Raw genomic sequence first — 15,323 nt, 5'->3', positions numbered from 1 at the left:
ATGCTAGTCAAAGTGATCATCGTTTAAAATATCATCATAGTTCTAAATACACAGGCAAATTTCCTTCTACTAAAGCCTTATGGCACAGTCCTGCTCAGCTTTACAAATTAGCGAGGACCATGCCAGTCAGTCCTTTAAAAACTGGTCACCAGAAATCCATTAAGGTTCCATAAGAACTGGTAAACTCAGAACACCACTGCAACAAAGCAGTGAACCAGTATCTTGCTACAATTCCTGATGGTGCAGGGGTTATGACTGACTGCAATCAGCAAACAAGACAAATCCCAAAGAGTCATAATCAGTCAGAGCTTCGTAGCACATTGTTCAAACACAGGTCGAGATTAGCTAATGATTACACTACAGATACTGCCTTTGACCACTTGCTCTTCCACTGTTGTTTCAAACAGGGTTGAGTGTATCTTACTCATTGTCATAAGGGATAACACTGTTGTGAGGTGAAGGAAATAATTCCTGCACACATACTACTCATACCAGAGAGAACCTTTTGCACTATTGCTGATGAACCATTTTGGTGGCTCTAAGGAAAAACAGGCACAAAAATGTGACATATTGATTATTTTTTATACTTAGTATTACTAAGCATTTAGATGACTCTAATGTGTATGTGTCCCCAGTATACTGGCTGATACTAGCCAAATCACTGTATATGCACCACTACTCATTCAACTTCCTGTGCTACTCCTTTATCAATCTCTGTGGTGATAGAAGGCATTGCAAAGCAGATCTTTCCCACTATGGCATACTGAAATGTCTACCATGCCAATCTGCTTCCTCTGTCCTGTGTCACTTTAAAAGGGAAAAAACCCCAACGAGATGACTCTCTACTTCCTCAAAAATGAAAACTTATCTGTTTAATACTGCTTCATTTCTGAAGTGACTACTACTACCCATCCCAGTGATCAAGGCTGTGAGAACAAAGCAGAATTGTTTAAGCAAACCACTACTTTTCCTTCAAACAAGCCTGGCTTTTGAAATAATCTGCAGTGATAAACATCAATTCAGTATGTGAAACTTCCCATACTAATGACCTAGAATAAGTCCTCCAGCTTGTTTATGCAGTAGGCTGTTATTAAGTTGACAGCTTTGACTAGCACCAAAGATTTAAATTACTGGCTTGAACTGACAAGCTGCCTGTCTGGTATGTTAGCAAAGTGTTGGCCTTGAAAGCAAGCCGTGTACTTCCTGCAATAGCTATGGACAAAACACAAGAGTCTATAAAGGCTTCTTCAGTATTTCTGGTCCTCTAAAATGGAAGCATGCCTCCTAATATTTAAAAAAATCCTAGAGAGCTATCATAAAAAGCAATGTAAATTGTTTGTACTGGAAACTCATGAAAAACCTTACCGATGGCATCACAACAACAGCACCATTTCCCTTGTAGCTACCCTATTCTGCTAGAGCACCATGGTAACTGAGCGCTAAACAGCTGTTTCTTTAACAACAGGTTTACTCTTATATTAATACATTAAAGAAAGATGGTGAAGATATACATTTCTATATTTAGTAAATTAACATTTTTACATTTTAAAGAGAGTAGGTATGCAGCTTCTTATTTTGCTAATGAGTATTATATAGAATATATAATTGGGAGGAAAGAAAGAAGAAACATCTAGATGCCTCTCCTGGAAAAAGTTTATTTTTGTTACCTTCTACCAAAAAAAAATTATTTTTGCAATAATGTTTGCACTCAGGTAGCCTATACTACAGAACGAAGTACTGCTTGTACTAAAACCAGTAAAATCAAAGTAATTCCCCCGAAATTTTTAAAGGTTTTGATTCTAGGTCACACATTTTAATAAAGTAGATTTAATATTAATTGACTATCTTAAGACCTTCAGTCCTACTTACAATCATGAAAAAAATCAGCATTAATCAGATTAACTACAGGACTGTTTACCTAAAAAACACTTAATCTCAGCTCCTTTTCATTCAAAGTAACAGCTGAAAGGAGGTAGTGCAATGTACTCAGACAGCTCTCTGTAGACCAGGCAGTAATCTTTAGAAACCTCATCAGATATATCTAATCATATTTCCCAGTACTCCCATTTCATATCACTCTGATTTTTATTTGCTTCCACTAATGGATATACTCACTCTTACTATTCTTGCTGTGTTAAAAGTACCAGTTTGCTGCAATACATGGTTCTTTGAAGTGCAATCATAAGTTAAACTTCAAAATAAGCTACTCTTATATGTACTTAGTCCAAATGTAATTGTGGCTGTTCAGTCTGACACTGTAGATGAGTACTTCACTGCAGCATTCTGCCTTGGCATCCTCCCACACACAGAGAAGGGACTGACTGCCTTGTAGATAGATATGCATGTACAGAATGTACATAATATAAATGAAGACCTGACCATTTCCCAAATGAGCCATTTATTTCAATAAGTTACAATGAGACTCCGTCCCTCTAAGAATACAGTAAAAAGTTAGAAAAACAAGCCAACTAAATCTTGTCATTGTAAGGTCTGCAAAGAACTCATGTTCCAAAACCTGAGATCTCAAACTGCAGGTGGAATTTAAAAAGACCAACTTCAGTTTAGGGTCTTCTGCATGTCAGTCCATCATCTACTTTACAGCATGTTTCCTGTCCCAATATGAACACTATGTTCTTACCCCAAAGGAAAAAGACAAGACAGTAGAGGACAAAGCACCAAACGCTTCAAATTGAGATCTTAGATTAGCAGAAAGAGATTCCAGCTTAAGAGAACTAAATGGCAACTGAGAATCTGAAACAGCAAAGAAGATGGGGGGAGGGGTATTTAATGCATTTTTTAACTTTACCTTTTTTAACTTCACCTTTCCAGTCTGGTACCAAAGCTATATGCTGTTATACAAACATTATTATTATTGCTGACCTTCTCTGATGGCGAAGTTGGCTTGTGGTGATGTAGCATACATTGATTCAAGTTATACCTTAAAACCAGGCAGTTCTGACATTAGGAAGTACCCAGCTCCCAAACACATTACTTCATGTGTACTCAAAAGAATAAGAGGGCACACTTTCTCAAAGCTGAAGAGCTAGCCTGAAAGCTTGCATCACGAGGCTTAGAACTGCGGGAAGCACCTTCCAGTGTCAGTGATGACCAGAAAAATTCAGCAGCAGTAGGGAGAAATGCTGACCCCCAGAAGCAAGAAAAACAGGAAGGTAATACCAGATATAAAGCTATTTAAATAATGACACACTTATGGGTTTCTCAACCCACAGGGAGTTGCTAAAAGAAACACAAGAGGAAAAATCCATTCAGACCACTGTGTGGGCAAAGTGCTCAATGGTCTCAATAGAATAAATCTGTTCTCTGGGGTCATAGGAAAGCAGCCAATCCAGTGGCACTGCCCCAAACCACCGATCTTTGTATCTCAGATCCAGCAGCAGCAGTTAAAAACAAAGTTTTACCATTCAGGACCAGTTCCAAGCAGGACAACCCACAGGGAAGACAGGACAATGCAATGGTGATACAATGGTTCATGATATCCATAACCAAAAACTGTGCTTATATGATGTTACCATAAAGAAGTCCAGTACCTTTCAAACATCCAAGCCCTTCCTGTTGACAGCAGTCTTCTGCTTCTGCCACATGGCTTTTTTTGACCTGCCATAAGGATAGTCCTTCTTTTATGCCAGCTGAAATTTAAACCTTCGCTAATGCTATCTGATCCAGGACAAGTTAAACAAAGGAAGATCCAGTGAAAACATTTCACTGCTGGTGGAGGAAGTGGACTGAGCAATGGCTAAACCCCAAGTTACAGAACACGATCAAATACAAAGTCAACACGAGCCCTGAAGTGAACCTTCTCAGACCTTTTTTTTCCTACACTGAGCTCCACAAAAGAAGGCCAAAAAAGGCTTTTAAACAAGAACAACATCTGCCCTCTTCAACATAACAGAGATGATGTTTAACTTCTTAAAATGGAGACAATTCAGAGCATTTAGGACCGAACAGGTTATAAACCAACCCCTGCCCTGCCCTGTTTATCCTTGCAGAGCCTTTGCTTGTAGTCTTGGTGGAAGTCAGCTTTGTGGTTTTCCATTTGTAACAAATTCTGACCTTTGATACACATTGACTGTCATTTTCCATTATTTCTAAGTTTTGGCTATCTGCCCACTGCTCCTTCTTGCAATCTTTGTGTATCTGTGAGCTCACACTAGATACATGCTGAACTCCCAGCCTTTTCTCCAACTCCCCCGTTCCTTTTTTTCTCCAACTGCTGCCTCCTGAAATATGCTTATTTGTTCCTCAGAAAGGTAGCCACCTTTCCCTGCAGGCTGACCTAGCTCTCTTAAGTGAGCACAACATACAAATGGGAGTAAACCAGAAGTGGTCTTTCACACGTTGATGCAAGAATTCACTGATTCAGGAAAACAATATGCGACAAGTCTTGCAAAGAGCTATTAAGAAAGCAAACTAAAAAAATTGTTCTGGAACAGCAGAATCAACAGAGAATAATCTCCTCTAAATAACATCCCTAGTTTGTTTTACATAAGCAGTGACCCCAAAACTCTCTCCTCCATGATTTCCCCATCTTCTTGTCATTTCATCAGACATCCCAAGATGAGTATCATGTGGCACAAATATCTGAAGAGCAGCAGGCCAAATAAAGCTGAGATCAGTGGGGAGATTCAATCAATAATTTCCTCTTTATATGCTTGCTAATACATTCACAAAAAACGTCTACAAGCCTAAATCTTTTTGGAGGTAAATTTGGCTGAACTTGGCAGCAAAATTGCAAAATTAGTGTTTCTGTATAGAAAACAATGGTCCAAGTGGTAAAATCCACACATGTAACTAATAAACACCACTTGCAGAAGTTTACATAATCCTCTCAAAATCAAATACAGTCATGTTTAAGGTGGCAAGGTGACTGATAATCAGAGAGAACACGAAGAAGTTAATTTTACCCCAGGAACCAATTACAGCCTAATTGCACCAAGATAAGTTTTAAACAAAATACATAAACCTGACAGCTATGCAACATTACACTCAAGACAGCTAATCATGAAGAGAACAAAGACCCAGTCTACCATTATCTGTTATTATTGTTGGACAACGCTTCCCTAAATACCTTTCAATGAAAAAAATCTTCAAAAAAAATTGTTAAGAAGAAGAATGAAGCAGCAAGATGTCAGTTTGCAAAGCTAAGACGCTAAGAAATTGGTGGAATCATGAAACTTTTGATTAAGAGAGCACTGCTTACATACACATATACACAATATACCACCTTGGATTTCCTGAAAGGGGGCCACCTGGAACTAGACTGTCTACATACTGTGAAAAAATTAAATAAAATCAAACATTTAAGGAAGCCAGAGCATGTATAGTGACTCATAACAGAAGCAACAGAAATTTGTACCAATAAATCCCCTCACAGGTCCAACTTTGAGAAATTCCCAGCCCACCGAGAAAAGCTACTGCAAAAAGCTGGTGTGCATTTCAGCAGCAATTTCCAACTGAATTCAGAAGGAGGGGACGCCGATATGTCCAGTTGTCATGTAATGGTTGTGCTGTCCAAAAGTATCAAAGATGGCACAATAACTGCAGTAACAGAACTGTGTGAAAGAAAGGAAACAAGATACTGCAAACTCCTGCTCCCCACTACGAAGTAGAAAAATACTTATGTAAAGCAAAAGGTAAAGCAGTAGAAAAATCCCAAAAACAAGGGAAGAGAAAATATATAGATAACAGCACTGAAGGATCTACTGAAATAAGTGACAGCAAGATGTTTTATCAGCTCAATGCCATTTTAACTGGCAAGTTTACATCAGCCAGAGGGACCTGTTAAGGGTGAACAGGAGAGCTCACAAGAACAAGAAACTGAGAGAGAGTTCAACAGTTACCAAGGCACTAAGGAGACAAAGGACTATATGAATTGTAAACCTTGACATAAAGATTAAAACACACAGAATGAGTCTCAGAAATACACAAAAATACACGAGACACAGCAAAAAGCAAGAGAAAACTTTACAGGGGACTCTTTCAAACCTTGAGAGAAGAGCAACAACTGTCATCAAATACTTCAAAGCACAAGAGCAGAGACATCTCCAGGAAAAATGGCCTACAGTTGAGGCATGAAATAAAGTTGAGCTAAGCAACTGCAGTGACTGAGGAAATCACTTCTCAGAGAGCAGTGAAGGAGGTGAGTTCCACAGGTAAACCCGGGGCTGTGAATGATCCTATGAAAGGCAAAGAAATAGAATGAGGAACAACCCACACCATAACACAGTCCTGAAAGGCACCTGAAGCCAGCCTGCCTCATCTTTCAAAGACCTCTTCTGACCAGCACAACAGCTTTGAACTGATTAATAGCTTGAAATCAGGTAGGTAGGCTTTAATCTATCATGAACTCAGAAATTTCAGGATCTATGAACTGCAAAGGCATCCTCAGGGAGCAACGACTTGAAAGCCTATTTCACTTCCCTAGTTTTTTTTCTAAATTATGTGGGATTTCCTTTACAGAGGCTTTCTGAAACTGCAAGTCCAGCAAGCTGGAACTGTGTGAACAACAAAAGACTCTTAATCACTGATTAAGAGTCACAATGCATCGCAAACCCAAATATTATCAGTAAAGAAAGGACTGCAACAGAAAGGTACCATCAATTTCTAAGAAAATATCTCCTTTTCCCTAAATACAGTTACTGCAGTTTTACTGAAATAAACAACAAACAGTTTAAGTGAACCTAGACATAAGTAAATGGTTTAAAAAAAGTATGAATTCACTTTTCTCTTCAGGCAGTGCCACTAACTTATTTTTAGAGGAGAGCAACAACCCAGGCATCAAGTGGTTTCAAAGAATAGAAGAAAATTTATATAGCGGAAGCTAAACCAACATGCATACAACAGTCAGAAGATTGGGCAGTTCCCCATCAAAAGGGCATGCAATTTAAACTGTAGTCATCAAAAGTCAAGCTAAGAAGCAAAGTTTTTTTCAAAACAAAGTAGTATAAGAAGGGAGTAAATTCACATGCATGCCAGCATGAACGTCAAAACAAAACTGCAAGCACATGTCGGTAAAGTAGCTGTTGCAACCTCCAGATTTAACAGGCACAGGATATCAAAAAATCTAGTTTCAAGCTGTAAAGTATAGATTCTGGTCTAAAATGCTGTTTCTGTTCCCATATGAATAGCTGACAGATCCACCAAAATCTCACACAAACCTCTGAGTGCCTTTGAAAGCAAATGCATCAGGTAAATCCCATATATTGTGATGAATTGTACATGTTTTTAAAGTCTGATAACCTGTCACCCAAAACATCTGGAAAAACGCTGGGTATCTGCCACTGACAAGAACAGATGGATGCAGTGTCATTATAGGAAACACCCTTTACAATCCCAAACTGGGTACTAGCCCTGTCACATCCCTGGGCAGCCATCTCAGCAGTACGGCATGGCAAGGTGTGGAAGGCAACAGCAAAGCACGCGTGCTCTCAGCTACTGCACAGAGCTGCACTGACATTTGTCACCTTTCGGGAAGCCCGAGTTTGGAGTTTAGGTTGCCAGTGGTGCAATGCCAGAAGGAATATGGGCTGATATCAAGCTGCTCTAGCACCACTCTCTTCCATGAAAAGGCATATCCAGTTGCCTGACTGTCATTATACAAGTGAGAGAAGACAAAGCAGAACCAAAATGCGTCCCTCTATACTTTTTACAGAGGGAAAACTAAACGAGTTAAAAACAAGAGGATATGAAAATCTGAGTACAAGATAGCAGCAACGAGTGAGTTGTCAAGCCCTTGAAGATGTCCAGTGGAACAGAAAAAAATTATATATTCAGATAAAGCCATGCATCTCATGATACTCTACAGGAGTGTTTAACACAGATCTTACTCTGTTTTTTCCAAGGTCAGAGGGTATTTATCTTTTCGTCATTAAAAAAAGAGATTGTTCATTACCAGGTGTTTCTGAAAACTCGCAAAAAAGGATAAAACAGATGCTGTTCACACTGTGAAGAAAATGAAATTCAAATGCATGAGAAGGTATTAAAAAATTCAAAATACTTAAGACTGTAGAGCTAATATTCATTCAAATCTTATTAATTTAAACCTTGGTTATGTAAATCCTAGATTATTTCTTTGTACACTTGCCTACAAAGGACTGCCTACAATAGGATCATGCTTTCACTCCTGTCATGCAAGAGACATAAGTAAAACCTGCAACAAAGACTAAGCACAGACAAAAAGGTTTCAGCCTTTAGCTACTAGATCTACTATCTTATTTCTGTCTGAGCTACAATTAACCTTTAGTCAGCTACCTCAATCATGAGAATAGATAACCATGGATTCTCTTTCTGTGAGCCCAATCTTAGTTTTAAAAACCTTTATAAAGACCCTTAGAATTTTCAAAAAGGCTGAATCAGACTGGGAGTGCAACCATCTTCATGGATCCACAGAAGAATTTTAGTTCAGTCTGCAGGTGTGATGCACTACCTGCTACCACATATAGCATAATACTTCCTTTATAATAGGTCCTCTGAAGACACCAAGCTGAGATCACTGCTGAGTCCATTCACAAGGTAAAAAACCCAGGCCTTTGCACATTTCATTACATGAAATGTAATGTATGTAGTCTGACGTAGTCCCAAAGAAGGGACAGCCTTATAGTAACTTGAGTAAGATGCTGTCTGGTCTGGTGGTGAGGGGCTTCATCATCACAGGGCACAAAAAGTATGCTCAGTAGCATGGGATTTGCCATTCAGTCTCACTACTTCCAAATCTACTTTTTTAATCAAAGATGTGCCACATCAGTCAGCTTCAGTTGGTCAGTCTTACTTTAGTGCCCAAAGATTATGGAGCCAATGGAAATGATGCTAAGGCACATGGAAAATAATGAGGTGATTGGTGACAGACAACAAGACTTCACTAAGGACAAACTGTGCCTGATAAATTTGGTGGCCTTCTACAAAAGGATTACAGCACTGGTGGATAAGGAAAGAGAAACCCATCTACCTGGACTTGTGCAAAGCATCTGACACTGTCCCACATGACATCTTGTCTCTAAATTTGAAAGACATGGATTCAGCAGATGGACCACTCAATGCAAAAGGAATTGGCTGGGTAGTCACACTCAAAAAGTTGCAGTCAACAGTTCAATGTCGAAGTGGAGACCAGTAAAGAGTGGTGGTTCTTCAGGGGTTGGTACTGGGACAAGTGCTATTTAAAGTCTTTGTCAGTGACATGGACAGTGGGATCGAGTGCTCCCTCAGCAAGTTCACTGACAACACCAAGCTGTGTGGTGTGGTCAACAGGCAGGAGAGAAGGGATGCCATCCAGAGGCTTGAGAGGTGGGGCTGGGCAAACCTCATGAAGTTCAATAAGGCCAAGTGCAAGGTCCTGTACTTGGGTCAGGACAATCCCAAGCACCAATACAGGCTGGGCAGAGAACAGATTGAGGGCCAAGAATGGATTAAGAGTGTTGACTGATGAAGCTCAACATGAGCCAGCAATGTTCATTTGTAGCCCAGAAAGCCAACCATGTTCTGGGCTCCATCAAAAGCAGTGTGGCCAGCAGGTCAAGAGAGTTGATTCTCCTACACTACTCCACTCTTGTGAGACTCTACCTGGAGCACTGTGTCAGGCTCCAGGGCCTGCAACACAACAAAGACGTGGACCTGTTGGAGCAAGTCCAGAGAAGGGCCATGAAGGTGACCAGAGGGCTGGAGCAGCTCTCCTATGAAGACAGGCTGAGAGAGTTGGGGGTGTTCAGCCTGGAGAAGAGAAGGCTCCAGCGAGACCTCACAGAAGCCTCCCAGTACCTAAAGGGGGCCTACAAGAGAGCTGGAGAGGGACTTTCTACAAGGGCCTGTAATGATAGGGCATGGCTTTAAACTGATAGAGGGCAGGTTTAGATTAGATGTTGGGAAGAAATTCTTTACTGTGAGGGTGGTGTTGAGGCACTGGTGCAGGCTGCACAGAGCAGCTGTGGATGCCCTATCCCTGGAATTGTTCAAGGCTACGTTGGATGGGGCTTTGAGCAACCTGGTCTAGTGAAAGGTATCCCTGTCCATGGCAGAGGAGCTGGAACTAGATGATCTTTAAGGTTTTTTCCACTCAATCATGGTCCTTTCCATGATTCTGTGATTCTATAATAATTATTTTCTGTCTCATGCCAAATAGGAGTGCACCTGCATAGCTCTTCTTGCTTATAGCTGTATCTCAGAGGCACTTTATGAGCACAGCACAGTGAAATGGTCATGACACTAACACTGTGATGGTCCTCCTAAGGCCTACTTGCAGCAGGAGCATAAAATAAGCTGTATTAACATTACAGGAAGAAAATATGAAGAGGAAAGATGGAGGAGAGCTAAATACATTCTTCTAATTTCACCCCTCCTGAGTAGAGCACAGCAAAGGCTCATGCCTACACTCATTAGTGACCCAGTAATGTATAGCAACCAGAAAAGCTCCCCTGTGCTAATAGCACCATCATTTCTGGTCCCACTGAGAAGTGGCAAATACCAGCACAACGGTCTATCAAAACCATCTTGTGGTCACACAGTAAATTTAATCCCTGTGACAATGAAAACTGTCCCTACAGTTCTCAGTTTAAAACAGCAATTATTCTCTGCTAGGGACAGCACAATTACTGTATAAAAACTGCTCTCCTATTTTTTTCATTTCTCAGCAAAACAGAGTCCAAAGGAAAGGCCAAATATTTACCTTCTAAGTAGTCTTCTTAGGCAGTAACCTAGTAACGTTTGTTAAAATGATTTTTGTTTGTTTGCTTTTTTTTTACAAATACTTCGAATTTTCAAAAACGACCTTCCATCTCTCAAAATCCAATTCTTCTTTAGATACTACTACCATATAAAAATTTACACATGAAAAACAAGCCCAACCGATCCCAGAACAAACACTGGTCTCTGACATTAATTCCTGCAGTGCAAGTACAATGGGAAAATAAAGCTACGACTGCTGACTGGATTTTGCATCACATTCCAACATGCAGGAACGTGTATTTCGTAACACTCACTTTCAACTCTATGTTCACTAATACTACACTAAAAAAAATATTTCTTCTCTTTGTATAGGTAAAAGCAGCTGGTAGAACTTAACGCAGTATCACTACTTTTAAATTAACCTAACCGTCCTGGCTTTTTGCTTTTCAGGCGTAGTTATATTCTCTACTGAAGCCCCCATGTACTGGGGGTTTCTCACAAAGGTCATAACAAGCTTCATTTTAAAGCACTTTAATAAAGGAAAAAGACACACACATACACACCACCCTTAACAGTAACATACACAAAAATTAAACTCTTCATAAACATTAATTTTTGTTCACTCAAGAACAGCTTTTCTACTCAACTAAAGATAAGCATTAGACAATTTAAGAGGATTTCTGTGCATTAACAGAAGGTTAAGTAGATGGTCTAAAACCACAATCTTGAACTCTTCTATATTTTGTGACTACCTAACCTAGCTCTGCCCCAAATGAAAGGAACTCATTTTCCGTCTTTAAGTCTAACCAGATTCTTTTAAAACCAAATGATTGCCTAAGATTCCCATTATCTCTGCAAAGTTTCCAGAATTTCCATATAGTTAGGTCTGAAACTCAGCCCTGAATTGCCACTGTAACCAGACTGAAGCCCAACTTTTATCGACATCTAAACTTCACTTCCTTAGTTTTCAATACCTTTGCAAATACAGAATGAAAATATCAAATCATTTCCCTTTTTAAGGATCACATGACATATACTGAGACCCTAGAAATTCAGCCATAAGTTAATCCTCAGTTTCAGAATATTATTTAAGGCTGTTTTATGGTGATGAAAAGCTTTCACTGGATTAAAAAAATACATATCTGCAACTGGAATTCAAACCTCCACTCTAATACACATACTCAGTGAAATGCTTCTGCATTAAATAATTAGACCCCATTATAGTCTCTGCATGCTTGTTGCATGTGGCAATGGTAAGTCTATTCAATATTTATTTTCACTGTATAGCAAGAGCTTATGTTATAATTTTTTAACCATTTTTTATTAAACTTGTTAAATTCTCAGAGAATTCTAGAGCAGTACTGTCATAGCCATCACGGTTATAATTAAGCTGTGAAATCAAACACTTATTATGTTTGCACTAATAAACCTCATTGCTAAGTGCTAGCTAGCTATTCTGACCTATTATTCCATAATGTCTCACAGAGATTACTTTTTTTTTTTTTAAATAATTGCTTTGCTCTGGAAATAGCAATGGTTTACACTTTCCTAAGTCAGAGACTTTCTACTTAGGAAGCAAAGTACCTCCATAGTGAGACATTCCAAACGGCGAATGACAGCTACATAAACAAACATATGGCAAAGTAACATCAAATGGCCACTCAGAAATCTAAGATATTCTTCTCTCATAGGGCTTTAAGCATCTCTCATATTTAAGGAATTTCCTGTGTGGCATACTAACCAAATACACCCCCTCTGGCCTCAGAGAAATACTGCGATTCATTCAGCATGTTGAAGACACTCCTAATTTTTTTCCCTTGCAGAGGATATCAAGTATCTGTGGCAATAACCAGGGAGTGAGGAAATTGAAAAGAAACTGTACTAGGCATCTCAGGTTATCAAACAACCAGAAATTAGACAACCAGGTGAAAGCAGCTCCATAGTCAATAGAATAAAATATTAGAAACATATGCAAAGTTGTCTGACATTAATCCTGACATAAATTAAACTGTAGCTTAACTTACTGGTAAAGTTCCCGGTAAAGAAGCATCAAAGAAAGACACCAAAGAGTTAGGAGGTGCTGCAAACTGCACTTGGGAACCAGAGAAAAGTTTTGAGTTGGAACTGATCTGTGCATGAATTTCCAGACCCACAACTGGTACCCATGGAGCAAGACTGAAAAGGAAAGGAGGGAAAACCAGTTTAAATATAGATGACATTAAAACCCACAAACACCTAGAAGTACAAGAATTAAAAACTCCTCATTTATTAACAGAAATTAAAATGTAATTGTAAAAATATTGTAAATGATGTTGCAAATACATCTACAGTGTAATAGAAAAAGTTGTACTGCAATACTGCAGAAATGAGACTACTTGACAATATATGGGGGGACTATATGGCAAAGTGTCTTCATTATACGCAGAAAAGAATGTAATAAAAAAAAGGAAATGTAATGGTTTGAAACTTTTAATTTTTCCTTACATGAGAAATCTTAGAGAAATTAATGAGGCACACTTGCATGCTGGATGAACCCTAATTTGGTGCCTCATGAAAATCACAAAATCATCATAAATATGAATTACTTCTCAGGTAGATTGATAAATCTCCAACAGACAGGTGGCATAATAAATTATGTATTCTTTGCCAGCTAGTCACTTGCATGCTGGGAAAGGTGGCTCTCCAGAGCAGCGTTAGCAGTATATTAGCATAAACATTAGTAATCTGGTAATAGAGAAATCATCATTTCAACTAGAGAGCTACTATTCTCTGAGTGTATTCCACAGAATAAAGCTTCTCCATATTATCTAAAAAGTAATTGCAATTCTCACATCCATAACCTTTATATGGACAAGAGGAAAAGGTCACCTTTACAGTATGAATTGCTTGACAGTTTTTTTAAGTAATTATCTGGCCTTGTACAAATGAAGTGGCACAAATAATATTTCAGTGATGAAATCACATTTCTGTGGCAGAATACTTCAGCAGCACGAGTACCCAGATAACTACAGGAGATAAGCAAGCTATGAAAAAACATCAAACAAATACATCAAGTACAGTGTTCCTTCCAAAGGTGAACATAATACATTGCCAGGATTTTAGTTCTCCATCTGCCCTTCAACAGCAGAGGACATCCCTACAAACACCAAACTAGTGATGCAGGTGTCACTTATATCACTGCTTTAAGTATAATAATATTATCATAAAAGATTAAGGTTCAGGTGCTTAAAGGAATTAATACATTTTCTTTTACCAAAACACAGTATTTTCTTTGGTTTTTTCAACTATCTATAAAAATGCTTCAAGGTCTAGAGAAAAATGTAGGGGTTTTTCAAATTTTGGAGACTAATTCATTTCATTGTTTCAAGTATTCTTTAGAAATGCATCTCCATCATATCATGACATTAAAAATTACACCAGGCTTCGCTTAATCAGTGTATTGGCTTACACTCAGAGAAAAAGGCAGGTGCTGCAGTCAGTCCTGGAGTCCTACTAACAACGCTGATAAGAAGCGTGGAGCTTCCTGCCATGTTTGTTCCAGGATTATGTTTCTGTGCGTCTCTAAACAGTCAGCAGCACGCTTATGCCGATGTCTGCTCAACTTTCATGAGGTGATCGCTGTGCAGAGAGAAACCTCTGGCTCACCAAAGAATAGCAGAACTTGTTCATGCCGTAACTTTCAGTTGCACTAGGAACGAAACGCGCGCTGCCCAAAGTCTCACAATCCTGCACTGGGAGAGACAGCCTCCTCTGGACCAGCACAACCCCTGAAACCACGCTCGGGAGCGCTGGTGCAGCCCTCGCTGCTCACACTCCGCACACGCGGGTGCTCCCGCACCCGAGCCGCGGGCTCTTATCGCAGCCGAACGTGCCAGAGGGCCACGGCCCCGCTGCCGCGGCAACCACCGTGTGGGCTCTGGGGAGGGGTGCGACACAAACGCGTGTTCACAAGGTGCTGCCAGCCACCTGCAAGCTGTACACGCATTACTCCCCTCAGAAGAGCGCCTAGCCCGGGACCTGTCCCTGTCACCGCCACTCCCGTGCCCCCACCCTGCGGCTCCACCCGGAGGGCGGGATGCCCTAGGGGGGATCCACCTCCACCCGCCCCTCTCCCGGCACCGTACCCGCTCTTCCCCGCCGGCACCGCCCCGCCTCTCGCGTTACAGGCGACAGCCCGCTGCCCGCGGGGGAAAGGACCCAGAGCGGGCCCGGGCACCCCCCTGCCGCGCTGCCAGCCCCGGCGCCAGGCCCCGCCGCAGGCCCGCGCCGCCATGGCCGCCATGGCCCTGCTGACGGCACAGAGGCTCCCGCAGCGCCCCCTGGGAAATGCAGTCCGGGATGGCGGCACTGAGCGGAGAGGGCAGACTACAACTCCCATGAGGCCGCTCGCCCTGGCGCCGCCAAAGATAACTGGGAATGCGGGTTGTGTGCCTCGTCTGGGAACGCCTGTCCCGGGAATGCTGAAGCATTGTTTGAAATGTCTTAGGCGGCTCAGGTCCTCACAGATACCTGCGTGCGGTTTTCCTCTGGGTTCACGCTGGTACAAAACCAGCTGCTGTTTTATAGGTGGTAGTTTGCAATCCTTGGGCATCAAATGATAAGGTACCATATGGTTGAAGTCTTGGATCTCGTGAACTGCAAGGTCCAGTCTC

The 15,323-nt window shown here is 40.7% G+C and overlaps 1 protein-coding gene across 2 annotated transcripts in view; it reads right to left on the bottom strand.

Annotated features, from left to right (window-relative positions):
• GATB (glutamyl-tRNA amidotransferase subunit B) overlaps positions 1–14,954 on the bottom strand; it is a 43,225-nt gene extending 28,271 nt beyond the window's left edge. For both annotated transcript variants that reach the window (XM_027635833.1, XM_027635834.1), the window contains exons 1-2: positions 14,796–14,954; positions 12,696–12,846 (exon numbers count right to left, since the gene is read on the bottom strand). In XM_027635833.1, coding sequence (XP_027491634.1) covers positions 12,696–12,846; positions 14,796–14,953 — 309 coding nt within the window. In that variant the 5' untranslated portion in view covers position 14,954. The remainder of the gene's footprint in view (positions 1–12,695; positions 12,847–14,795) is intronic.
• Between the last annotated feature and the right edge of the window lie 369 nt (positions 14,955–15,323).

This window comes from Corapipo altera, unplaced genomic scaffold (assembly GCF_003945725.1).
Source record: "Corapipo altera isolate COAL_440 unplaced genomic scaffold, ASM394572v1 22b, whole genome shotgun sequence".
Lineage (NCBI taxonomy): Eukaryota > Metazoa > Chordata > Aves > Passeriformes > Pipridae > Corapipo > Corapipo altera.
This window is presented reverse-complemented; position numbering and strand designations above follow the sequence as displayed.